We start from the raw sequence: 26,357 nt of genomic DNA, 5'->3' as shown, positions 1-26,357 counted from the left end.
TCCCATTTACACACCAGGCAAGTGCTGGGACTGTACCGTAATTAACGCCAGGGCCGCTTCCTTTCCAATCCTAGCCCTTTCCTATCCCATTGTCGCCATAATACCTATCTGTGTCGGTGCGACGTAAAAACAAATTTTTAAAAAATACTCAGTATGCAGCAGTAATCCCATCTATCGGACATGACTGGTAACAGAAGACACAAGGCACATCACAACAAACAAATGGTCAATGTAATGTTATTGTTGTTCAATGTTATGAGCTTTCTGTATTGTAGGCCTTCACATTTAGTTTTCTTTCGACTGTGATATTAGGGCGCCTTATAAAATTATTTATAGCGTAGACTGTACTTCCTTATTCCCCGACTTTACTAAATTATTTTCATTAAATTCTGTCTACCCATTTTCTCGTGACTTGGTGCTGACATGGACTTGGCAACAAAAATTTTAAATCATGAATATCTCTGTTATCATAGCCGGTACGGTAAAAATGCACAAGACATAAATGATCGGAAATTTAATACTATATAACTTTAGTAATGTAGTATTTGTCGATAGGACCACTAATAACACAAATATTTGAGAAATAAATTTTAGGGCTTCCCCTAACTACCATTCTACTCAGCGTGAATAAAATTATTTAAAGCCTAGATTATAGTGACTTATATTCCGATTTTGCATATTGATTTTCATTACAAAAAGGACCACTAATAACAAAAATTTGAGAATTTAAGTTTAGGCTTTCCCCTAAACTACCATTTCTTTCAGCGTGAATAATATTATTTATGGGATAGATTGTAGTGACTTATTTCCCTACTTTACATACCGATTTTCATTAAATTCTCTTCAGCCGTTTTCTCGTGATGCATGTACATACAGACAGACAGACAGAAATTACGGAAAATTAAAAAGTGCATTTCCTTGCTACTATGGACATGACTGATACAGAAATTCTATTCTTTTTAAAATCTGAGCATTGTACAGACAAAACTCTTATTTTATATATATAGATGTAAACACTGGTATCCGAATCTCCTTTAAAAATAAACACATACATTTTTTGGAAAGTCCACTTGAGGGGGTAAAAAAGAAGCAAAAAATGGATTGAATCCTTTCTATAAAGATACTTATATCTCAAAAACTGAAGGAGTTACAAACGTGAAAACTGGTACATGGAATCCGCTTTAAAAAACAGGAACATACTTTTTGTTTTTGGAATTTCCACTTAAGCAGGAGCAAAAATAAGTGAAAAGAGCGGGTGTATTTTTTTCTTTTGCTACTTGCCTAATGGGAATGGGAAGTGTTTGCTGGACTTCTGTGCTAGTATGGATTTAGCTGTTATGAATACATTCTTCAAGCATAAGGATATTCACCGCTACACATGGGAGGCTAGGGGTACCAGTTCCATAATAGACTATATCTTAACAGACTTTGAATTCAGGAAATCTGTTCGGAATGTACGAGTTTTTCGAGGATTTTTCGATGATACAGACCACTACCTGATCTGTAGTGAACTAAGTATCTCTAGGCCTAGGGTAGAGGAAGTGAAATCTGTCTACAAACGAATAAGGGTAGAAAATCTCCACGACAAGGAAATTAGAAGTACATGGATATGATTAGTGAGAAGTTTCGAGCAGTAGACAGTAACCAGGTTCAGGATATAGAAAGTGAATGGGTGGCATACAGGGATGCTGTAGTAGAAACAGCAAGGGAATGCCTAGGAACAACTGTGTGTAAAGATGGGAAAAGGCGAACATCTTGGTGGAATGATGAAGTGAGAGCAGCCTGTAAACGTAAAAAGAAGGCTTATCAGAAATGGCTCCAAACAAGGGCCGAGGCAGACAGGGATTTGTACGTAGATGAAAGAAACAGAGCGAAACAAATAGTTGTTGAATCCAAAAAGAAGTCATGGGAAGATTTTGGTAATAACCTGGATAGGCTAGGTCAAGCAGCAGGGAAACCTTTCTGGATAGTAATAAAGAATCTTAGGCAGGGAGGGAAAAAGGAAATGAACAGTGTTTTGAGTAATTCAGGTGAACTCATAATAGATCCCAGGGTATCACTGGAGAGGTGGAGGGAATATTTTGAAAATCTTCTCAATGTAAAAGGAAATCATCCTGGTGATGTTTCAAACAGCCAAGCTCATGGGGAGGAGGAAAATGATGTTGGTGAAATTATGCTTGAGGAAGTGGAAAGGATGGTAAATAAACTCCATTGTCATAAGGCAGCAGGAATAGATGAAATTAGACCAGAAATGGTGAAGTATAGTGGGAAGGCAGGGATGAAATGGCTTCATAGAGTAGTAAAATTAGCGTGGAGTGTTGGTAAGGTACCTTCAGATTGGACAAAAGCAGTAATTGCACCTATCTATACGCAAGGGAACAGGAAGGATTGCAACAACTATCGAGGTATCTCATTGATTAGTATACCAGGCAAAGTATTCACTGGCATCTTGGAAGGGAGGGTGCGATCATTATTAAATGCTGAACATTAATTTATTGAAACCACCTATTCTATACTGGTTAAAAAAACCATGTTGAACATTAATAATTGATTTTCAATACGGTCAAAATGAAAATAATCACTTGTAATAGGGTGCGATCAGTCGTTGAGAGGAAGTTGAATGACAACCAGTGTGGTTTCAGACCACAGAGAGGCTGTCAGGATCAGATTTTCAGTATGCGCCAGGTAATTGAAAAATGCTACGAGCGGAAATAGCAGTTGTGTTTATGTTTAGTAGATCTAGAGAAAGCATATGACAGGGTACCAAGGGAAAACATGTTCACTATATTGGGGGACTATGGAATTAAAGGTAGATTATTAAAATCAATCAAAGGCATTTATGTTGACAATTGGGCTTCAGTGAGAATTAATGGTAGAATGAGTTCTTGGTTCAGGGTACTTACAGGGGTTACACAAGGTTGTAATCTTTCACCTTTGCTGTTCGTAGTTTACATGGATCATCTGCTGAAAGGTATAAAATGGCAGGGAGGGATTCAGTTAGGTGGAAATGTAGTAAGCAGTTTGGCCTATGCTGACGACTTGGTCTTAATGGCAGATGGTGCCGAAAGCCTGCAATCTAATATCCTGCAACTTGAAAATAGGTGCAATGAGTATGGTATGAAAATTAGCCTCTCGAAGACTAAATTGATGTCAGTAGGTAAGAAATTCAACAGAATTGAATGTCAGATTGGTGACACAAAGCTAGAACAGGTCGATAATTTCAAGTATTTAGGTTGTGTGTTCTCCCAGGAAGTGAGATTGAATCAAGGTGTAGTAAAGCTAATGCAGTGAGCTCGCAGTTGCGATCAGCAGTATTCTGTAAGAAGGAAGTCAGCTCCCAAACGAAACTATCTTTACATCGGTCTATTTTCAGACCAACTTTGCTTTATGGGAGCGAAAGCTGGGTGGACTCAGGTTATCTTATTCATAAGTTAGAAGTAACAGACTTGAAAGTAGCGAGAATGATTGCTGGTACAAACAGGTGGGAACAATGGCAGGACGGTACTCAGAATGAGGAGATAAAGGCTCATTTAGGAATGAACTCGATGGATGAAGCTGTACTCGATGGATGAAGCTGTACGCATAAACCGGCTTTGGTGGTGGGGTCATGTGAGGCGAATGGAGGAGGATAGGTTACCTAGGAGAATAATGGACTCTGCTATGGAGGGTAAGAGAAGTAGAGGGAGACCAAGACGACGATGGTTAGACTCGGTTTCTAACGATATGAAGATAAGACGTATGGAACTAAATGAGACCACAACACTAGTTGCAAATCGAGGATTGTGGCGACGTTTAGTAAATTCACAGAGGCTTGCAGACTGAACTCTGAAAGGCATAACACCAAGCTCGATAGCTGCAGTCGCTTAAGTGCGGCCAGTATCCAGTAATCGGGAGATAGTGGGTTCGAACCCCACTGTCGGCAGCTCTGAATATGGTTTTCCGTGGTTTCCCATTTTCACACCAGGCAAATGCTGGGGCTGTACCTTAATTAAGTCCACGGCCGCTTCCTTCCCATTCCTAGGCCTTTCCTATCCCATCGTCGCCATAAGACCTATCTGTGTCGGTGCGACGTAAAGCAAAAAAAAGCATGACAGTCTATAATGATAATGTATGTATGTATGTATGTAGTTGCTTTATGTCGCACCGACACAGATATGTCTTATGGCGACGATTGGATAGGAAAGGCCTAGGAGTTTGAAGGAAGCGGCCATGGCCTTAATTAAGGTACAGCCCCAGCATTTGCCTGGTGTGAAAACGGGAAACCATAGAAAACCATCTTCATGGCTGCCGCCAGTGGGATTCGATCCCACTATCTCCCGGATGGGTGATTTTTTAAAATGAGTATATCTCAAACTCATAACATATTACAGACGTAAAAATTTGTATTTGGAATATCCTTAAAAATAAACGCATACTTTTTGTTTTTGGAAAATCCACTTGTGGGGGAAGGGAAGGACTGGAAATGGGGTAGAATTCTTTTTATGGGGGTACTTATATTTCAAATCTGAAGATGTTACAGGCATCGAAATAGGTGTTTGGCATCTCTCTTAAAAGTAAACTTTTTTCTACTTGACGTAGGACTGTTTCTCATATGTGTGGTTGTATGTCGCATGTTCCAGAGTCAGCTCTGCCAGTAGCCTGGTCATCTTAGTCCCGAAAAGCAGTACCACAAACGGGAATTCCAAAGATGTACTGCCGTAAATTAAACTCAATTTTTTGGCGAGGTTTTAAAGTTAAGGTTTTTCAGATAATGTCTTAGCGCAGTACCAAGGAACGAATACATATATCAAACAACAAAATCCACATGAGCGAAGCTGCGGTTAACAGCTAGTTTCTCATAAAATCGGAAATTAAATTTTGAACCTTGTATAAAGCTAGTATAATGAATGATACAATAATACAACAAAACAAATCTATCACAATCTTACTAACATACATAGAATATCCTTGAATAGTACTTAGCACAGTCAAACTAGGCTTCACCTGCAGAAATATTCCTAGTCAGCTCAATTAATGAAAGACCCTTGTTCTGATGTTTGAATAGAGGGATGAAAAGTCACCATTAATATCATGTATGCATTTCAACATGTATTTTGTTGAGAATACAATGTGATGTAAGAACTGATTTAGAGCCACATGTGAAATTATTGACATTTTGCAGTTAGCAATACACTCCCACTGAATCAGGGGAGATTCAAGATGTATCTTGGTAAGAGCAGATGTGTTTCCCACACTGCTAAGATTGGTTGTAAACCACTTGTAAATTATATATATTTAACACATTTAGTGTAGGTACCCGTGCCTGGTCTAGTCCCGGTTGGGCAATGGTTCTGAATTGAGTAGGAGCCAGTCAGTACTCTTCAGGGAAAAGACATGACGCATCACAATGGCTGATAGGGGAAGTTCCTGTAGATGTGCAGGACAGGTACGAATAAGGTTATACCAAATAAGCACTCACGGATCAGCGGAGGCAATCCACTGCCTTGTGAATAGGGTTTTTACCAAAAGGCTATGGGAGTACACCCAGAAAGAAAATCAAGCAAGGACAGAGGCTTTAAACCCAGGAAGAAGATCAGGCAAGGACAGAGGCTTTAAAGGAGCAGCCCTCTCACTGTCCTACCTCTATCACAGGGTTAATTACCCGTATGGAGTGAATTTAACAACAATTCAGAGAAACAATAAATTTGAAGCCGGACGGATCACAAGACGACGAATTGGTGAGAAACGGAATATGAGAATCGGAACCTGGAATATTACCTCTCTGACAGGCAAGGAAGTGGAAGTGGTGGAGGAGATGAAGTGCAAACTCGAAATTCTCAGGATCAGCAAAGTTAAGAAAAAGGGAACAGGGGAGATGGAACTGGACCAGGGATATGTTTTGAGATATTCAGGAGTAGATAAGAGAAGTAGAGCTAAAGAAGGAGTCAGAAGTATCACAAGTGAACAATTAGGTAATAAAGTGGAGGATTGGAAGGCAGTAAGCCCAAGGATAATGAGATTAGATCTGGATTTGGATTTGGAAAATAACCGAACAGTTGCTCTCATACAAATATATGTTCCTACTGAAGATAGTGATGTGATAGAAAAGGAGATATTTTACTCTGCCCTCCAGAGGACAGTGGACAAAGCTAGAGATACCATAGTATTGGTCATAATAATGGGAGACTGGAATGCTAGAGTTGAGAATAAGATGAGTACTGGTCATGTAAGCATGGGAAGGTATGGGGCAGAGAGAAGTCTGAACAGCAATGGGAAGAGAATGTTTGAGTTCTACATAGACAATGAAATGCAAATAGGGAATTATTTCTTCCCTCATAAACAGATCCACCAAATTACCTCAGAGGCAATAAGCAGAAATGTACGAACTATAATAGACTACTATGTGCATACAAAGAATACCCACTATGATGTAATGGATGTGAGGGTATTCAGCAGTGTGGAACTCAACACTGAATGGTAATGGTAATGGAAAACTCAGTTCAGATATATACCAGAATCAACAAAAATGAATTATGTCAAAGTGAAAGTATCTGCCTTAGAGGATATCCCCAAGTGACAGGAGTATGAGAATAAGTTGAGCGAAAAATTCATACAGAAGGAGCAAAATCACAGAGGTATGTGGAAAGTGGAAGACAAATGGAAGGTGATGAAAGACACTATTAACCAGATAGCGACATAGATGTGCGGGATCAGCAGAGTCAAAAGAAATAGGAGACAGACAAGATGGTGGAGCGAAACAGTAAAGGAAGCGGTTGCAGCCAAGAAGAAAGCATGGAAAAGATATACGAAATTCAAAAGTGAGGAAGACAAAGAGACATGTATACAACTAAGAAATGTCGTTTGTTATTCTTTAGAAAATTTGGCGTCAGGTTATTTACGATACACTTTTTAATAAAATTTATATCCTTACCCAACTTTCCTATTTTTATTTTTAAGCTCATATATTGTTGAGCTTTAGTCTTTGCTTGGTAAGCTGTTCTATTAAAAGTTAAGAACTTCATTTTAGTCCGTATTGAATCTAGAATTACACTATAAATTGAGGATAATTATGTCCACCTTTTCAATACAAATACAATGTGACGTCATTAACACATCGCGAATTTATTACCTTTCAAAAAATTGGGACCGGTTTCGGCATTATTTGTATGCCATCATCAGCCATAGGAAACTTTGTGACAAGGCTTACATACAATATTAACATGACATACAACATAAATATATATAAAAATTGACCATATTCTTACATAACTATTAAAAAAAATTTGGTGTACTCCTTAAAACTTAAGATTAAAATTGGTAGCATATTATGACTTATTACTTCTATACAACTTTTGACTAAAGTTAAAGCTTTTGTCAAGTTCTTTGAATATTACAAAATGCTGATTTAGCATCCAGTAAAAAAAAAAAAAAAAACAATTCAATCTTTGAAAATTTTTTAAAACTACTAGGCGTTTAAAGGCAATTGTGCATTTTGGTCAAAAATACCTAAAACTGACATGTATTAAAATGAGTTCACCTATTATGAAATTAGAAACAGTAACCTATTTGTACTAGGTGTAGAGATATGTTACAGTATAAGTCTTTGGTAACTCAATGTCTTGCGTTAATGCAGTTTGGTTACTTAACAACAAATCGAGTAAAATGATAAGTTTGGCTGATATTATTTTATACTTTAAAACATTATTTGTCCATTACAGAGGTCCCTTGCAGTAAAGATTTTTAGTGAGCAAAACAGTTCCTTTTAGAATTGATTTACAGGTTCACTCTGTTTTGGGGTTTGAATAGAATGAAATCCTTATTTCATTATATAATGTTGTTGAGCAATATTCATATACATAATGTTCCGTCTTTGCTAGTGTTCTTAAAATATAGATCGACTTAATAGGAGTGGACTGGTGAACCGGAATTTCTTGGAGCATTACATTCAAAGTCTTTGAGGTTCTAGAAATATCTCGATCCAAGACGGACCTAGGAGAAAGATATATATACTACGTATTAGCATAAGAATAACAAAGTTTGGGAAGGCACTATTTCTATTTAAATAGAAACTCACCCCAAGCACTACGTTGTCGAGGATAAAGCCAGAGAGGAACTGTCTACTGGAAAGGCAGATAACAGACTACGAGTACTAGAAGAGGGGTGGAGCATATGATGTAGGGGAAGAGGGATCGCGGCAATGCGAGGTTATTGGTCGGGAGGGCGTGGATTACGGAGGGGATGGTGGATGAGCATATTGCGCACCATTTTGTGTACTGGTTGATTTATTGGTCTTAGATTGTTGATCACTGAAATGAGCGTGTCAAACAATATCGTGGGTTTTTCGGATACCTCATTCAGATAATTAGGGTTAAAATACTGGTCCAATGATATGAAACATTGTTTCGTTATATCTAGTAACGGCCCTTTTCCCAATATTTCTACGACGTCAATATCATCAGCCATCAGCCATAAGTCCCTGGGTATCATTTAAGAATACAGATATCTTTAATGGTTTAGACGTTATTTCCATGTAACATCTTTGGTGAATAACCCTGTACACAGATGTCAGCAAGACAGATATTTTTTTTTTTTTTTTTTTTGCTATTTGCTTTACGTCGCACCGATACAGATATGTCTTATGGCGACGACGGGATAGGAAAGGTCTAGGAATGGGAAGGAAGCTGCCGTGGCCTTAATTAAGGTACAGCCCCGGCATTTGCCTGGTGTGAAAACGGGAAACCATGGAAAACCATCTTCAGGGCTGCCGACAGTGGGGCTCAAACCCACTATCTCCCGATTACTGGATACTGGCCGCACTTAAGCGACCGCTATCGAGCTCAGTCAAGACAGAACAAAAAGTGAACTAAATACAGCAAGTTAATAGTGGAAGGTGAAGATGTAACTTTGTATTTATTTCGCAGTGGTTTAATGTCGTACTAATACCTAGAAGGTTTTTGCCGAAGCAAGGATGGGAGAGGGCTAGGATTGGATAGGTAGCGGCCGTGGCCTTAGTTAAGATACATTCCCAGCATTTTCCTAGTGTCAAAATGGGAAACCACTGAAAACCATCTTCAGGGCTGCCGACAGCAGGATTCAAAACCACCATCTCCCTAATGCAAAACGTCATATTTCATAACAGAATATAAAGCAGCCAAAAAGTTTGCCACAAGCTTAGCTGCATATTTCGAATGTCCACCTCCACTTAAAACTGTTTTTAATAATAATTAGAAACCTGCAAAGGTATTTTATTAAGTAATGAATGGAACTATAGGGAACTAGGTAAGCATAAAAATAGGTTATAACACAATAAATTGATTTCTAGCATAGTCCGTGTGAATAAATAAATTCTGATTATAAAACATCTTGTGTAGTTATGCTCAAATTGTTAAGTGTCCATTTTATGTAAGAATCATTCCAATGATGAACTTATATACTACTGACTTTTATACTTACAAGACCATAGAATGTAAGAAAGATCGGACTGCTTGTAGCCCTCAACTTCAATCGAGCTCGATTGAAACGAAGAGCCAGGAACAAGAGAAAAAAGAAGTTTGGTACTAAGATTATCACATCCCATATACGAACCCTAGGAGAAAGCAAAAATGTCACAATAAATAACGGTGCAGGAAATATTAGACACACAAACTACACTTGAGACATGGCAATGAAAAAAGTTAAAAGATACACTGGCTGGAAAAAGGTCAATAAAACAACTATCAGATAACAGAGGAGGAACAAAGTCGAACACACATACACAGTACTTAAATTAAAGACTATGATAAATAGGTGAATGGGAGTGTGATTAGTGCAAAGGCTAATTAGCTGGTTTTCCCACTCAGATGACAGTGGTTTGAATCCTGGCTGCTCTTGATTATGTGCAACTGCAGAATCGTTCAGCGTCAGAAAATGCATGTGGCATTAAGGCCCTGACCAAAAACCAAAATAAAACCAAGTGAGTTAGTTGGCTGCAAAGTTTGGTTTACAAAGCTGTGAGCTAAAAAGAAGAATGTACATAAAGCAGGGCTTTTCTGATATAGTTTTACATATCCACAAAGATGCACACGAGATGATGTCAGTTGGTACAATTTTATTCCCATCTATTTACAAATTACACACACATAACCTTAACCACTGCTATCACAAACAAAAGCCTTCTCTCTGAGAACATCAACAATGCCGAGATTTTGAAAACAACTGCCTGACACTTCAATATGGAGATTACAACCTTGAAACACAGTTGAAACAGTTGCCTACCGACTGCCTACTTCGGCATGTCAGTTAACCACAACACATGCTCACCAGTGAAAGTCCTAAACAATAACTCGTCGTTATCATCAAGACCACCCCCTTATATATGTGCCTGGCCAGGCTTCTAGAAACCTACAATATAAAATAAACCTTCTCGAAAATTTGAGTCTCCTAATACATAGATTATAATGTACAGAATATTCTCCATCATTCTCGTCTACCTATACCATTCTGGAAGTTACAGTGTGTTTTACAATAATTATGGATTACAAATTATATATACAGATAAGAATGAATTATATAGAGGTCCTTACATTAATTGAACTGATATAAATGTCTATATACAGTGCATGTTTCATGACATAACCTCACAAACAACACGATCGTATCATAATAGTAATACTAAATGGATGTAACACTTCATAGCCATACATACAAATAATAATAATAATAATAATAATAATAATAATAATAATAATAATTCAAGCTCATTCTTGCATTATATACCCATGGGTGAGTGAATATTGTTTTCAAGTTATATCGGTTTATCGCACTTGCGTCAATATCCCCCTCTGGAACTTGAAACAATTTCCACACTTTGTCACACTCATAGACTTTGCCTTGGACGTAGATTGTATCTTCTTTCTTCCTCGATGTCGCTGGATGTGCTCTCTTCCTCTTGACCAGCATGTGCAGTAACTGGGGTTGCCTCGCTGCCAGCCTCTTCCTTGATGATAGTCAATGTGTTCTCCTCACGATGACCAGATGGTGCTGTGTCAGTAGTCTCTCCTACAGGCTTCTCTGTATGCGCAGTGGCTGGGTGACTCTCCGCAACTCCGATGCGTGGACCTTGACAGGAGGGTTGGTCTTCAGTAAGTAGACCCCACGGCCCAGCTGTTTATCCACCTCAATGGGACCAACCCACTTAGGTGCGAGACCTGCGTGAAACCCTCTAATCTTATTACTGACTGGGTGGTTACATCGCAGTACTCGATGGCCTGGTAGCAGGATCTGGGTCTCTTCAACATCTTGAGCCTTGGCCTGGGTAAGGGATCTCTTCTCAGCCAAAGCTTGCTTCTCCTTGATGTTCAGCAGCTCCTGCCACTCAGCCAGGGAAATGGCTGCATTATCTTGACCTGAAGTGGGTAGTGGACAAATCTCCCAACCCCCGGTGCCGTATAGCTGTCAACGAAGAAACAGCTCTGCTGACGAATAGCCAGTGACAAGGTTGGTGCATCGTTGCTGGGCAAACAGTGACTGTGGTATCTGACGGTCCCCCAGTCAGAATTCTTTGTCTATCAGGTGGACTCGTAGCATCCTTTTCAGCTCCTGGTTCCATCGTTCCACTGGATTTTCCCTTCGGTTGCAGATAGGGGTGGTCCAGTGCTCTACACCTCATTCCGTCATCATTTGTTGCCACTTCCTCGACGTGAACTGACTCCCGTTGTCTGACAGAATGCACCATGGATAACCATGGCGGCTGAATACCTCATCTTGTAGCAGGCTGGTGATGCATCCCATCGTGGCTTCAGGTATTGGAAAGGCCTCAATCCATCTTGTGAAGAGGTCAGTGATTACTAGTAGTCCTGTTTTATACCGTGGTGTTCTAGGGTAAGGACCCATCACGTCCAGGGCTATGACCTCCAATGGGCGTTGTGGCCGTCTTCCTCGTTGGCTGGAATCTGCCTTCCTGTTGCTCGCCTTGGTGCAGGCACAGATATAGCACCCCTTCACGTAGTCCAGGATGTCTTTCCACATGATGACCCAGAAGAATCTTCACCGGATAGTCTGATATGTCTCTTTGCCTCCTGGATGTCCGACTTCAGTGCTGCCGTGGAACTTTGAGGATGTCCATCGTGTGCTGTCTGGGGATCACCACTACTGCAGGTGTGTCAGAGATGTGCGACCTGTACATCAAGAGTCCTCTGTCAACCCCGACGTTCTTGTAACACATCTTGAACTCCCTCGGGACAAGTCGACTATTGGTGTTCTGTCTCCTAATCCACTGCGTCATGGTCCTACAGGGCTTGTCTTGTTCGTGCCACTGTTTGATCACTCCCAGATCAAGTTCCTTCTTGATGGTCATAAGGACAGGTTCTTTAGGCTCACGCTGGTGTTTTTGTGGGAACTCACTCTCGACAATGATGCTCCTAGCTTCAGGTTCCAACGCCGGGTGCCTAGATAAGCTGTCTGCTCCTACGTTCGTCGGTCCTGGGACGTGACACACATCAAAATGAAATTCTGCGATTAACAGAGCCCATCGCATCAATTTAGATTTTGATCCAGAGACCAAGTTCATCCATTTGAGAGTGGCGTTATCGGTGTAGAGCTGGAACTTCCTTCCCTCCAAGTAGCCTCTAAATTTTATCATGGCCCACACCACAGCTAAGGCTTCCTTCTCGGCAGTGCAGTAGCGTTGTTCGGTGGGAGATAGCTTCCTGCTGGCATACTCGATAATGTCCCTTCCGCTGTCACTCCTCTCCGGGAATAACACTCCTCCTAAGCTGGAGTCACTGGCGTCCATCTGCAGGCACATATTCCACTGAGGGTCGAGATGGGCTAGACCAGGAGCGTTGCATATCACAGTCTTAATGCCTTGGAATGCTGCATCTTCCTTGCTGGTCCATCAGAATGGGCGGTTGTTATGGAGTAGATCAGTGAGTGGTACTGCCTTCTCTTCAAAGTGTGGCACGAAGCTGCTATACCATCCACACAAGCCAAGGAACTGATATACTTGTTGCTTGGTCCACGGGCGTTCAGCTTCTTCGATAGCTCGATTCTTCTCCGGTTGCCTTTCAAGGCCTTCAGAGGTTAGGACGTGGTCAAGATATTCTATGTGGGACTGGGCGAAGTGGGACTTCTCTAGTTGGAAAGTCAGTCCATGAATCATCAGTTGTTCTAGCACATTCCTCAGTTGTGCAAGGTGTTCTTGAAAATTCTTGCTGTGAATTAAAATATCGTTGAGATACACAAGGAAGAAATCTCCAACATATCCTGATAATACCTTATCCATCAGTCATATGAAGGTGGCAGGAGCATTCTTTAATCCGAAGGGCATTACTGCAAACTGGTACAATCCTCTTGGTGTCATGAAAGTGGTCAGTGGTCTAGAACTTTCCTAGACCTTAACTTGCCAGTATCCGGAGTTGAGATCCAGCGTGATGAAAATCCTAGACCCACTTACTTGTTTCAGCAAGTCTTTCAGGTCAGACATGGGGTAGGCATCACTAACTGTCTTCTCATTCAACCTGCGAAAGTCCACACATAGTCTATACTCCCCATTCTTCTTCGTCGGTAGGACGATAAGTGAAGAAGAACAGGATGTAGACAGTTCGATGAGACCTTGCCCTTCCATCTCTTGAATCTTCTGGTTGACAAAGTTGCGCTTATCTGGGTTGATTGGATATGGATGTTGCTTGATGGGTGAGGAAGCGCTGCATTCAATGGTGTGCGTTATCAGGGTACTCCGTAATTTTTTATTGGTGATGACTTCTGGAAGGTCCTTTAAGGTATGTCTCAGCTCCTCTTCTTCACTCGGTCGAAGATGTGTTAACTGGATACCTGCTAGGTTTACGTCAACTACCGTATCCTTGTGAGTCCAGAGATTTCCATCATACCAGGCAACCCCCAGACGTCTGTCTTTTCCCAAAAAGACTTCAAGAGCTGCATAGTCTAGGATCACCTTGTATTCCACCAGAAAGTCATGACCTAATATGATGTCAGGTATCGGGTTCTGAATCACTGCAACATCAATTACAATAGGAATGTTCATGCATTTAGCGGTTAGGCTAGTCTGTCCTTGGATGGATTAGGTTACCCTGTCCGCTGCTCCCACTACCCTTCTGAGGTGGTGAGACTTCATAGGTGGTAGAAATCTGGCAACAGCCCCACTGACAAATGAATGGCTTGCTTGGCTGTCATGTATGGCTGAAAAATTCTCGTTGCCAGTACTTAAGATGATAGCTGGGAGGGGTTGGCCTATTCTACCCACTATCTGACCAATCCCTCTCCTACTTGATCAGGGTTGCTTGTCTGTCAGGTCTTGAGGTACCTTCCTGTTCTCGGTCCCATCCCCCCTTAATCCAAAATGGGCCAGACGTAGTTTCTCCAACGTCAGGGTTGCCCACTTATTCTTCAGTTGTCCTGCTCTTCCACAATGGTAGCATAACCGAGCTGGTCTCTTCTGTAGCTTTGCTCTTGTGTTCCTCTTCCAACTGGGCGATGATTCTATGTAGATCAATAAAGGATCTGGGTTGTGATACTTTCACTAGGGGTCGAATCTTATCATGGAGTAGCTCTGTGATATCTGTTAAGGTATCGTTTTTGCTTCCTTCCGAGTCCAGATGGTTGAAGAGTTGGTACTTCTGAAGGATGAAGGTGCCAGCTCTCATGCCACAGGGTTGTGCCTCAGTCAGTAGCTTCTTCTCCACAGAGCTCTTCACCCCCTTCAAATTAAACCAAGCAAGGATTTCCCTCTTGAAGTCCGTCCAGTTTAGATTTAACCCTTCAAGTTGTTCCACCAAGCAGCAGCCTGCCCTTTTAATCGTGGTGTGATGAGTTGCACGAAGATGTTCTCTGGTAAATTAGTCCTTCCCAATAGGTTGACCGATCCCTCGACGAAGCTAGTCGGGTTCTCCTGCAGTCGCCTGTTGAATTCCGGAAGGCTCTCTATAATCACCTTCGGGTCTAGGTATCCTGTAATGCCAGTTTTGTTATAAATTATTATTATAAATCATTATAAATTATAAACATAAATTATAAATATAAAATATTATAAATAGGCCTAATTGAAAATTATTATTATAAATTTACTCATTCGGAACAAATATTTCAGATTCCCTATGGGAATCAACATCTATATCACCTGCTGGCCAAGCAGGCATCAATATTTGGTAATGAGACAAAGTCTCTCATAGTGCATTGGCACTGCCGGTGGCTCCAATTAGCCTAGGCAGTGGCCTCCATGGTATGCACTAGCTATGCATCTTGGTAGGTGTGCTAGGTACCAACTGATGAGCCCAGCCTAGCGCACGGGGGCGAAACGCTGGCAACCAGGAATGAGTTAGTTGGAAAATTTATAATGTCCAATAACGGACCATTTATATTGGTATTACATCAACAAAGCCGCCATATTGAAAACAACTGCCTGACACTTCAATATGGAGATTACAAACTTGAAACACAGTTGGAACAGTTGCCTACCAACTGCCTACTTTGGCATGTCAGTTAACCACAATACGTGTTCACCAGTGAAACTCCTAAACAATAACTCGGCATTACCATCAGGCTTCTAGAAAGCTACATTACAAAATATACCTTCTCGAAAATTCGACAGTGCCTAATATATAGATTATAATGAACAGAATATTCTCCATCGTTCTAGTCTACCTATACCATTCTGGAAGTTACAGTGTGTTTCACAATTATGGATTGCAAATTATGTATACAGGTAAGAGTGAATTATATAGAGGTCCTTACATTAATTGAACTGATATAAATGTCTATATACAATGCATGTTTCATGGCATAACCTCACAAACAACATGATCGCATCATAATAATAATAAAAATACTAACTGGATGTAACACTTCATAGCCATACATACAAGTAAGTAGTAGTAGTAGTAGTAGTAGTAGTAGTAGTAGTAGTAGTAGTAGTAGTAGTAGTAGTAATTCTAGCTCTTTTTTTTGTTATTTACCCATGGGTGAGTGAATATTGTTTTCAAGTTATATCCTTTTATCGCACGTGCGTCAAGTTTTCAGAACATTCAAACTGACATTCTTGAATGAAAATAAGACACACTAGCATGTTTCAATTCTCAGAAGCACTTTGTTTCAGAAAAAGTTTGTATTTAACAAACTTCCGAAATATGGTGAGATTTCTGCAGCACAAAACCTTAGGAGCTAGGTGGGCTACACTCCATAGATCATAATGCACCTTAATAACGTTGCCCAGCTTAACATTCTTGCCGCGACTACTCAACGTAGGATCTAGTCAAGCATGAACATTCAGTTTAGTCACAATACACATTCTATTTTTTTCTTTTTTTTTTTACAAGTTGCGTTACATCGTTCCGACACAGACAGGTTTTACGGCGACGATGGGACAGGAAAGGACTACGAGTGCAATGGAAACAGCCGTGGCCTTAATTAAGATACAGCCCCAGCACTGGCTTGGTGTGAAAATGGGAAACCACTGAAAACCATCTTCAGGGTTGCCGACAGTGGGGTTCGAGCCCACTATCTCCCAAATACTGGATACTGGCCGCACTTAAGTGACTGCAGCTGTAGAGCTCGGTACACATCATTCTGATAAGACTTTCAAGTACTAGAGCAATTATCAGTAAGGATATGACAAGGTGATGGGTAATTGTGGGGAAGTTATGGAAGCTAATAGGAATTGGAAGCGTTTACTGGACTTCTGTACTAGTATGGGATTAGCAATTATGAATACATTCAATTTAATCATTACACTACAAATTTCATTGTGACCTGCACTGGCAATTATCTGTTACAAAATAAAATGTTGATTAAGGTTAACTTAATACAAGGATGCCTACACGGTATACATGATTAGGTTGACCTTAATTAACACTATTTTTGTAACATTCTTCAAGCACAAGACTGTTCACTGTTACACATGGGAGGATTAATTGATTGATGTTTGTTGTTTAAAGGGGCCTAACATCGAGGTCATCGGCCCCTAATGGTAAAAAAATGAGACAAAATGAAATGACAACATAAAAGTTGAAAATCCTCCACTGACCAGAATTCAAAGCATGAGGACGAAGAATGAATGGATGGACGGATATGAATTTAAAACGATCAGAGGATCCGACCCACAGTGCCCCACATGCACAGAAGCTGGCACTGACCAAGGGACTGCTTCTATAGCATGATGCTGAATCTATTATGCTTACAGTTGAAACAGGTCCAAAATCAAGGTCATCAGCCCCTCAAAATGGTACTTATCGCTAGGAAAGTACAACCATGCTATGTGTAATGTTGCGGTACTAATCAAAAGTAGCGGAGACTCGCGGTATTCCACACATTATGGTACTATTCACAAGTAGTGTAATACGCACATGTAACACAGACCCATGGTGTTTCACACACTGCGGCGCTATTTTCAGACAACGCAAACCTATGGTGTTCTTCACATAAGTGGACTAACCACAGGGACTCGTACTATCCCGTGGAATTCCTCACATAGTGCGAGCTGAGCACAGGTAAGGCAGAACCATGGTGTCGCTAATCCCATGGTGTCGCTCATATAGGGATATGAATCACAGGTACTGTAGGACCCACCTCCTGATTCACACACTGTCACTACTAATCACAAACCTATTGCGTACCTAACATAGTGGTACTACGCGCAAGTAAATGCAACCCATGGTGTTCCCTGCGTGATGGTACTAATTACAAGTAGTTTCGTGGTTCTAATTGGATCATCCCATGGTCGCCCCTTTTAGTCGCCTCTTATGACAGGCAGGGGATACCGTGGGCGAATTCTTCGTCTGCCTCCCTCACCCACAGGAGGTACACATATGAGGGTAGGGGCACCAGATATCTTAGAAATGTGTGGGTATTTCAGGGATTTTTTAATGTACAGACTCCTGTCTGATCTGTGGTGAATTAAGTATCTCAATGCACAGGACAGAGAAAGGGAATTCTTTCTGCAGACAAATAAGGGCACAAACTTTCCAGGACGAGGAAATTAAACAGAAGTATCTAAATAGGATTAGCAAAATGTTCCAAACAATAGACAGTAAACATGCTCAGGATACAGAAAGAAAATGGGCCTAATACAGCAATGCTGTATTAGAAACAGCAAGAGAATGCCCAGAAACAACTGTGTGTAAAGATGGTAAAAACAAAAATTTTGGTTGAATGATGAAGGAATGGCAGCTTGTAAACACAACGGAAGGTGTATCAGAAATGGCTCCAAACAAGGACTGATGCAGACAGGGAATTGTATATAGATGAAGCAAACAGAGTAATACAAATAATTGTTGGATCCAAGGCAAAGTGACGCGAAAATGTAGGTAATTTTCCTGCTACGTCAAGTGGCAGGGAAGCCTTTCTAGTCAGGAATAAAGAATCTCAGAAAGGGAGGCAAAAACGGATTTTCTTTTTTGCTATTGGTTTTACGTCGCACCGACACAGATAGGTCTTACGGCGACGATGGGATAGAAAAGGCCTAGGAGTTGGAAGTGGCTGTGACCTTAAGGTACAGCCCCAGCATTTGCCTAGTGTGAAAATAGGAAACCACAGAAATTCATCTTCAGGGCTGCCAACAATGGGATTCGAACCCCCTATCTCCCGGATGCAAGCTCACAACCGCTCGCCCCCAACCGCACGGCCAACTCACCCATTAAAGAAGGAATAGTGACTTTGGGTAAATCACAACTCATAGCAGATGCCAGGGAATCAGTGGACAGGTAGAAGAAACATTTTGAAAATCTCCTCAACATAAAAGGCCTGAAATGGTGTTGACACCACGTACAACCGAGCTCATGGAGAGGAGGATCAAGATATCAGTGAAATTACATTTGACAATGTGGAAAGGATGGTAAATAACCTCCATTAATAATAATGTTATTTGATTTACGTCCCACTAACTACTTTCACGGTCTTCGGAGACGCCGAGGTGCCGGAATTTAGCCCGCAGGAGTTCTTTAACGTGCCTGTAAATCTACCGACATGAGGCTGTCGTATTTGAGCACCTTCAAATACCACCGGACTGAGCCAGGATCGAACCTGCCAAGTTGGGGTTAGAAGGCCAGCGCCTTAACCGTCTGAGCCACTCAGCCCGGCTAACCTCCATTAAAGCAGCAGGAATAGATTAAATTAGACCTGAAATGCTGGAATATAGTGGGAAGGCAAGGATGAAATGGCTTCATAGAGTAATAAGATTAGCAAGGTAATGTTCCATCTGATTGGACTATGGCAGTAATTGCACCTAGCAAAGGAAACTGGCCAAGCAGTGTAGGGCTAGCTAGCCTGCCTCTCACTTGGGTTTGATTCCCAGCCAGGACAGGGATTTTTACCTGGATCTGCGGCCTGGTTCGAGTCCACTCAGCCTACGTGATTACAACTGAGGAGATACCACACAGTGCTGTAGCAGCTCCTGTCTGGAAAGCCAACAATAATGACCAACATGATTCGTATGCTGACCACACGACACCTCATAATCCGCAGGCCCTTGCCCAGAGCAGCTGACGCTTGCTAGGCTATGGCTATTCAGGGCTGTTGTGCCATGGATTTTAGTTTGGAATAAGGCAGGGAACAGGAAGGATTTAAATAATTATCGAGGTATTTCACTGATCGGTATACCAGACAAGGTGTTCACAGGCATGTTGAAAGGGAGCGTGCGATCAGTGGTTGAAGAGTAAGTTGGATAAAACCCAATGTTGTTTCAGACCACAGAGGGGCTGTCAGGATCAGATTTTCAGTATGTGCCAAGTAATTGAAAAATGCTACAAGAGGAATAGCCAGTTATGATTCGCAGATCTAGAGAAAGCATATGACAGAGTACCAAGAGAAAAGATGTTAGTGGTACTGGAGAATTATGGGTTTAAAGGTTAATTATTAAAAGCAATCAAAGATATTTATATTGATGATTGGGCTGCAATGAGAACTGTTGGTAGAATGAGTTCTTGGTTCTAGGTACAGTACTTACAGAGATTAGGTAAGGCTGTGATCTTTCACCTTTGTTGTTCATAGTTTACATGGATCATCTACTAAAAAGTATAAAGTAAAAAGTACAAATTGGCAGGGATTGAGGTAAGTAGAAATGTAGTATGCATATTGGCCTAGGCCAACAACTTTGTCTTAAAGGCCGAGTGTACTGAAAGCCTGCAATCTAATTACTTGGAACTTGAAGAAAGCTGCAGCGAGTACGATATCAGAAAACAAAGATTTCCAAGATTAACGTGATATCAGGTATCCCCTTCAAATTTGGCCTCCAATAAACATTTTATTGTGTATTCAACTAAGAGGCTATTATTTCATTAGTACAGGTGACATATTTCCAGTCCTGGGTTATAGAGACATGGTTGCATGTACGGAACCGGTTCTCACCAGCTGAGAACAAAGTATTGATTCTCAATCGACCGGTCAGCTGTGTCACATGACCTACTGGGAACATCCAAGGCCACTGCAAGGTGAAGTACACATGCCAGAATTTTCGAGTGAGAGTACTTTTGAGAATTGTAATGACCTATCAGGTGTAAGACGACGGCCAATTATGAGTCAATGTGGAGACACGCCCACCTTGAGAAATGCTTAAGTACCCAAGTTTCCAGAGGAAAAGCTCTCTTACTCTTAATTATTCACGCTCTACGTATGTGTTCTACTGGCTGGTACTTGCATTATTCTGGGATTTTACGACTCAGACACACTGTCACTGGATTCAGCAATATTTCTATTCGACGGCAGTACAAATCAACTACTTTCTTATAGTACCTTAGTCAACGAGTCTGGCAGATTTTTGCAGGCTAAGTTACGTGTTATTCATCTCTAAAACTCGACGTAATTGTGTGTGGAATATCTTCTAAAAATTTGTGTCAGTTTCAGTCTTCACCGTACTAGAAGAAAGAAGAGGATCGCCAAGTGGTCATTGGAGTTTGTGGAGATGTTTCAACGATCTGAAGAGGAGACCTACAGTATTTCTGCATTGGACTTCACTGCTGCGATGGTGTACTAAAATCTAGGCGACATCTAGCATGGGGAGATAACGATGAAAACTAATAACCAACAACATGTGATCCAGTAATTCCAGATCAGCAGAGATCCAGTTTCATCATACATTTAAGTACCCTTTTCTAATGTTTTATCTGTTCATCTTTGTTGAGATAATACTTACTTATTCATTAGTGGTAGTATTTCTAGATTTGCAGTAGTAGTTAATATTTTCATCCTTTCACATGGGAAATGGTAGTGTCGTCATGTTGTGTGAGTGATTATTGGATTCTATTAGAGTAGCTAGGATGTGCGCGTGTCTTCTATGATTACTCCAAGTGTCTCATTTAGCAGTCCAGCATTATTTAAAAATCAATGTCCTCATCGATAAATAATAATTTAATTTTGAAAATATTTTTCAATGTGGAAGTCATGTGGGACAGATTTACGTCATGTCTGTTACGCCGGATTTCAATGTAAATTTCTTTCTTGTTGGATTTTACACGTGTTAGTGTCATCTGGCTTATTGTCGAACTCTGGATTACGTAAATTTAATATCTAGCACATCTAATAATAATAATAATAATAATAATAATTCCACCTCAGGTTAAATGAATGAGTAAGGGTCATGAGTTTAAATATTGCTTGATCTTGTTGTAAGATGTTAAGGTGTGCTCAATGAGAATAAATGTGAGCCTGGAATATGGCAGAATCCCGACGGATCGTTTACTGTGTTTATTGAATTCATTTATTGGATTTTATTGGAAGAGTACGTGTGCGGTAAAACGTAATTTCCTCAAGTGTGGAGCACGCACTGATTGATAAACGTAGAGTTAAGTAATAATAATATCGTGACTCATGAACCATGAATGCGAATGCTAATGTTTGACCTCTACTATGTGACTATCTGTAGACGACAATTCTTCCAGATATCAACCGGTGATGTTATTATGACCAACGTTGTGAAATGTTTGTCATCTTTGACTAAGTGATCACTCAAATTTAATCACATTTCTGAGAGACATAAATGGATTTTTTTTTTACCGATACCATCATTGTGATATTTCATGTGCTTAGGGTAAAAATCAAAATATAAAATTCAAAGTCTAGAATTCGTTGTAAATAATGTAAATAATTCTCGTGTGTCTTTGGGTGAATGCTGTGTGTGTGCTGTAGCAATTTCAGTGACTTGTGATTTCTTTTTTTAATGTGGTTTTGACCCGACCACGTGTTCATCATGTTGAACCCAGGTTATCAGGACCATTGTTTGAGTTGATCTGACTTATTGAAAGTTAAATCTTTAGTAAATTTTATTTTAAAATTAAGTGGAGATAAGGTCAAAATATCAGACACCAATGAATAAGAAGGGATTATTTCATGCGTCCGGACAAAGTTCACTGCTATTGTAAAGCTTGTAATGTTAATTTTTCTCAAGGCATCAGATGTTAAAGATTAATTTCATGTGTTGTTCAGTCAAATATTAAAGCAAGCTTTGTGGAAATAATCATTGTACGAGTACAATTTGATGGAAATAATTCTGGTAGAGACATCTTTAAGTAATGTTTTCCGAATAAATTTTTTTAAAGTCTAGTTCGATGGATCTCAGATTTGACGAATGAGACCATGTAATGTAAGATTATCCACAAGTAGAAAAACGTGATTAAATTTTTTTCCTTGTAAAATCTTGAATGGTTCATGGTTGTGGGTTACTGTAGTCACATCCAAGTTCATGAACAATGGGCAACGGTTGAGTGGCCTAATAAGTGGTCCTGAGAGTCGGGATACCAGTTGCTATGGAATGGAAGTGGGCATCTCGGATATATTCTGAGTCATGGCCCTCCTTGTGCTCAGGCGGCTAGGACTATACAATTCACCGGTGGTCCATAACCCGTAAGAGGAGAGATCCTCACTTGGACTATGTGCAAGTAGGGTAGCATCCTGCTTCATGAATTTACCGAGCTCAGAACATTTTAAGCAGGCCTCGGACCTATGGGAGTAACGGAGTCCCACTCCCATTTGACAGACGAGGAACTCCTTGGAAACAACTTGGTGAACAAAATGGAATTCGATGGAGAGCTATCAATATTAATGGGACTTATGGAAGAAAGAAAGTGGACCTGGCTGAGTCAGCAAAGAGGATGCATCTGGATGTGATAGGGGTAAGTGATATTCGGGTACGGGGAGATAACGAGGAAGAGATAGGAGATTATAAAGTGTACTTGACGGGTGTTAGAAAGGGAAGGGCAGAGTATGGGGTAGGGCTGTTTATCAGGAATACCATTGCACACAACAAAGTTTCTGTTAGGCACGTAAATGAGCGAAAGATGTGGGTAGATTTGTCAGTTGGAAGAATTAGGACTAGAATTGTCTCCGTGTATTTACCATGTGAGGGTGCAGATGAGGACGAAGTTGACAAGTTTTATGAAGCATTGAGTGACATTGTGGTCAGGGTCAACAGCAAGGATAGAATAGTGCTAATGGGCGATTTCAATGCGAGAGTTAGGAACAGAACTGAAGGATATGAAAGGGTGATTGGTAAATGTGGGGAAGATATGGAAGGTAATGGGAATGGGAAGCGTTTGCTGGACTTCTGTGCTAGTATGAGTTTAGCAGTTACGAATACATTCTTCAAGCATAAGGCTATTCACCGCTACACATGGGAGGCTAGGGGTACCAGATCCATAATAGACTATATCTTAACCGACTTCGAAATTCAGGAAATCTGTTAGGAGTGTACGAGTTTTCCGGGGATTTTTTGAACTAAGTCTCTCTAGGCCTAGGGTAGAGAAAGTGAAATCTGTCTACAAACGAATAAGGGTAGAAAATCTCCACAACGAGGAAATTAGACAGAAGTACATGGATATGATTAGTGAGAAGTTTCGAGCAGTAGACAGTAACCAGGTTCAGGATATAGAAAGTGAATGGGTGGCATACAGGGATGTTGTAGTAGAAACAGCAAGGGAATGTCTAGGAACTACTGTGTGTAAAGATGGGAAAAGGCAAACATCTTGGTGGAATGATGAAGTAAGAGCAGCCTGTAAACGTAAAAAGAAGGCTTATCAGAAATGGCTCCAAACAAGGGCTGAGGCAGACAGGGATTTGTACGTAGATGAAAGAAACTGAGCGAAACAAATAGTTGTTGAATCCAAAAAGAAGTCGTGGGAAGATTTTGGTAATAACCTGGATAGGCTAGGTCAAGCAGCAGGGAAACCTTTCTGGACAGTAATAAAGGATCTTAGGAAGGGAGGGAAAAAGGAAATGAACAGTGTTTTGAGTAATTCAGGTGAACTCATAATAGATCCCAGGGAATCACTGGAGAGGTGGGGGGATTATTTTGAACATCTTCTCAATGTAAAAGGAAATCATCCTGGTGGTGTTTCAAACAGCCAAGCTCATGGGGAGGAGGAAAATGATGTTGGTGAAATTATGCTTGAGGAAGTGGAAAGGATGGTAAATAAACTCCATTGTCATAAGGCAGCAGGAATAGATGAAATTAGACCTGAAATGGGAAGGCAGGGATGAAATGGCTTCATAGAGTAGTAAAATTAGCGTGGAGTGTTGGTAAGGTACCTTCAGATTGGACAAAAGCAGTAATTGCACCTATCTATAAGCAAGGGAGCAGGAAGGATTGCAACAACTATCGAGGTATCTCATTGATTAGTATACCAGGCAAAGTATTCACTGGCATCTTGGAAAAGAGGGTGCGATCAGACATTGAGAGGAAGTTGGAAGAAAACCAGTGTGGTTTCAGACCACAGAGAGGCTGTCAGGATCAGATTTTCAGTATGCGCCAGGTAATTGAAAAATAATCCGAGAGGAATAGGCAGTTGTGTTTATGTTTCGTAGATCTAGAGAAAGCATATGACAGGGTACCGAGAGAAAACATGTTCGCTATACTGGGGGACTATGGAATTAAAGGTAGATTATTAAAATCAACCAAAGGCATTTATGTTGACAATTGGGCTTCAGTGAGAATTGATGGTAGAATGAGTTCTTGGTTCAGGGTAGTTACAGGGGTTAGACAAGGCTGTAATCTTTCATCTTTATTATTCGTAGTTTACATGGTTCATCTGCTGAAAGGTATAAAATGGCAGGGAGGGATTCAGGTAGGTGGAAATGTAGGAAGCAGTCTGGCTGTGCTGACGACTTGGTCTTAATGGCAGATGGTGCCGAAAGCCTGCAGTCTAATATCTTGGAACTTAAAAATAGGTGCAATGAGTATGGTATGAAAATTAACCTCTCGAAGCCTAAATTGATGTGAGTAGGTAAGAAATTCAACAGAATTGAATGTCAGATTGGTGATACAAAGCTAGAACAGGTCGATAATTTCAAGTATTTAGGTTGTGTGTTCTCCCAGGATGGTAATATAGTAAGTGAGATTGAATCAAGGCATCATAAAGCTAATGCAGTGAGCTTGCAATTGCAATCAACAGTATTCTGTAAGAAGGAAGTCAGCTCCCAGATGAAACTATCTTTACATCAGTCTGTTTTCAGACCAACTTTGCTTTACGGGAGCGAAAGCTGAGTGGACTCAGGATATCTTATTCATAAGTTAGAAGTAACAGACATGAAAGTAGCAAGAATGATTTATATTACAAACAGGTGGGAACAATGGCAGGAGGGTACTCGGAATGATGAGAGAAAGGCTAATTTAGGAATGAACTCGATGGATGAAGCTGTACGCATAAACCGGCTTCGGTGGTGGGGTCATGTGAGGCGAATGGAGGATAGGTTACCTAGGAGAATAATAGACTCTGTTATGGAGGGTAGAAGAAGTAGAGGTAGACCAAGACGACGATGGTTAGACTAGGTTTCTAACGATTTAAAGATAATAGGTATAGAACGATTTGAGGCCACAACACTAGATGCAAATCGAGGATTGTGGCGACGTTTAGTAAATTCACAGAGGCTTGCAGACTGAACGCTGAAAGGCATAACAGTCTATAATGATAATGTATGTATGTAAACTCTTGACACCATAACTTATTTCAGTTACTCAAAGAATTTAAATTTTCTTTTGAAGTAATGGATGAATGGATCTGATAATTTAAATGCTTAAGACTAGTTATGAGTCAGATAGCTCATTGAGATTTGTTTTGTTTTCAACTTGTAAATAATTACGGCATTTCTAAGAGGAGGTCCTCCCCATATATATTTTTTTATTTTTTTTGTTCGTTGAGCCAGAAGTAGGCTAATATAAATCTGTATACTTGCAGCATATTTTGACTTCCAAGGGGTCGGAGGAATAAAATGCTGTATCTAAGGGAAACTGGCTGAGAAGAATTTAATTTTGAACTGCCAACAAGTTTTATTTAATGGTAATTTGTTAATTGTTATTGAGTGCTAGTGTTAATAAATGTCAAAAACCTGTTGTTTAAATCTTTTTGTATTATTGTCGCTAGTCCTTGTCTCTTTCCCTGCCTTCAAAAATAAGCGAAGCGAGACAG

General features: G+C 40.4%; 1 protein-coding gene across 2 annotated transcripts in view; it reads right to left on the bottom strand.

Annotated features, from left to right (window-relative positions):
* The window catches only part of LOC136863850 (transmembrane protein adipocyte-associated 1 homolog), a 312,496-nt gene that overhangs the window by 256,537 nt on the left and 29,602 nt on the right, over positions 1–26,357 (bottom strand). For both annotated transcript variants that reach the window (XM_067140184.2, XM_067140185.2), the window contains exon 2: positions 9,433–9,565. In XM_067140184.2, the coding sequence (XP_066996285.2) occupies positions 9,433–9,565 (133 nt within the window). The remainder of the gene's footprint in view (positions 1–9,432; positions 9,566–26,357) is intronic.

The sequence above is a fragment of the Anabrus simplex genome, chromosome 2 (genome assembly GCF_040414725.1).
Source record: "Anabrus simplex isolate iqAnaSimp1 chromosome 2, ASM4041472v1, whole genome shotgun sequence".
In the NCBI taxonomy this organism is placed as follows: Eukaryota; Metazoa; Arthropoda; class Insecta; order Orthoptera; family Tettigoniidae; genus Anabrus; species Anabrus simplex.
This window is presented reverse-complemented; position numbering and strand designations above follow the sequence as displayed.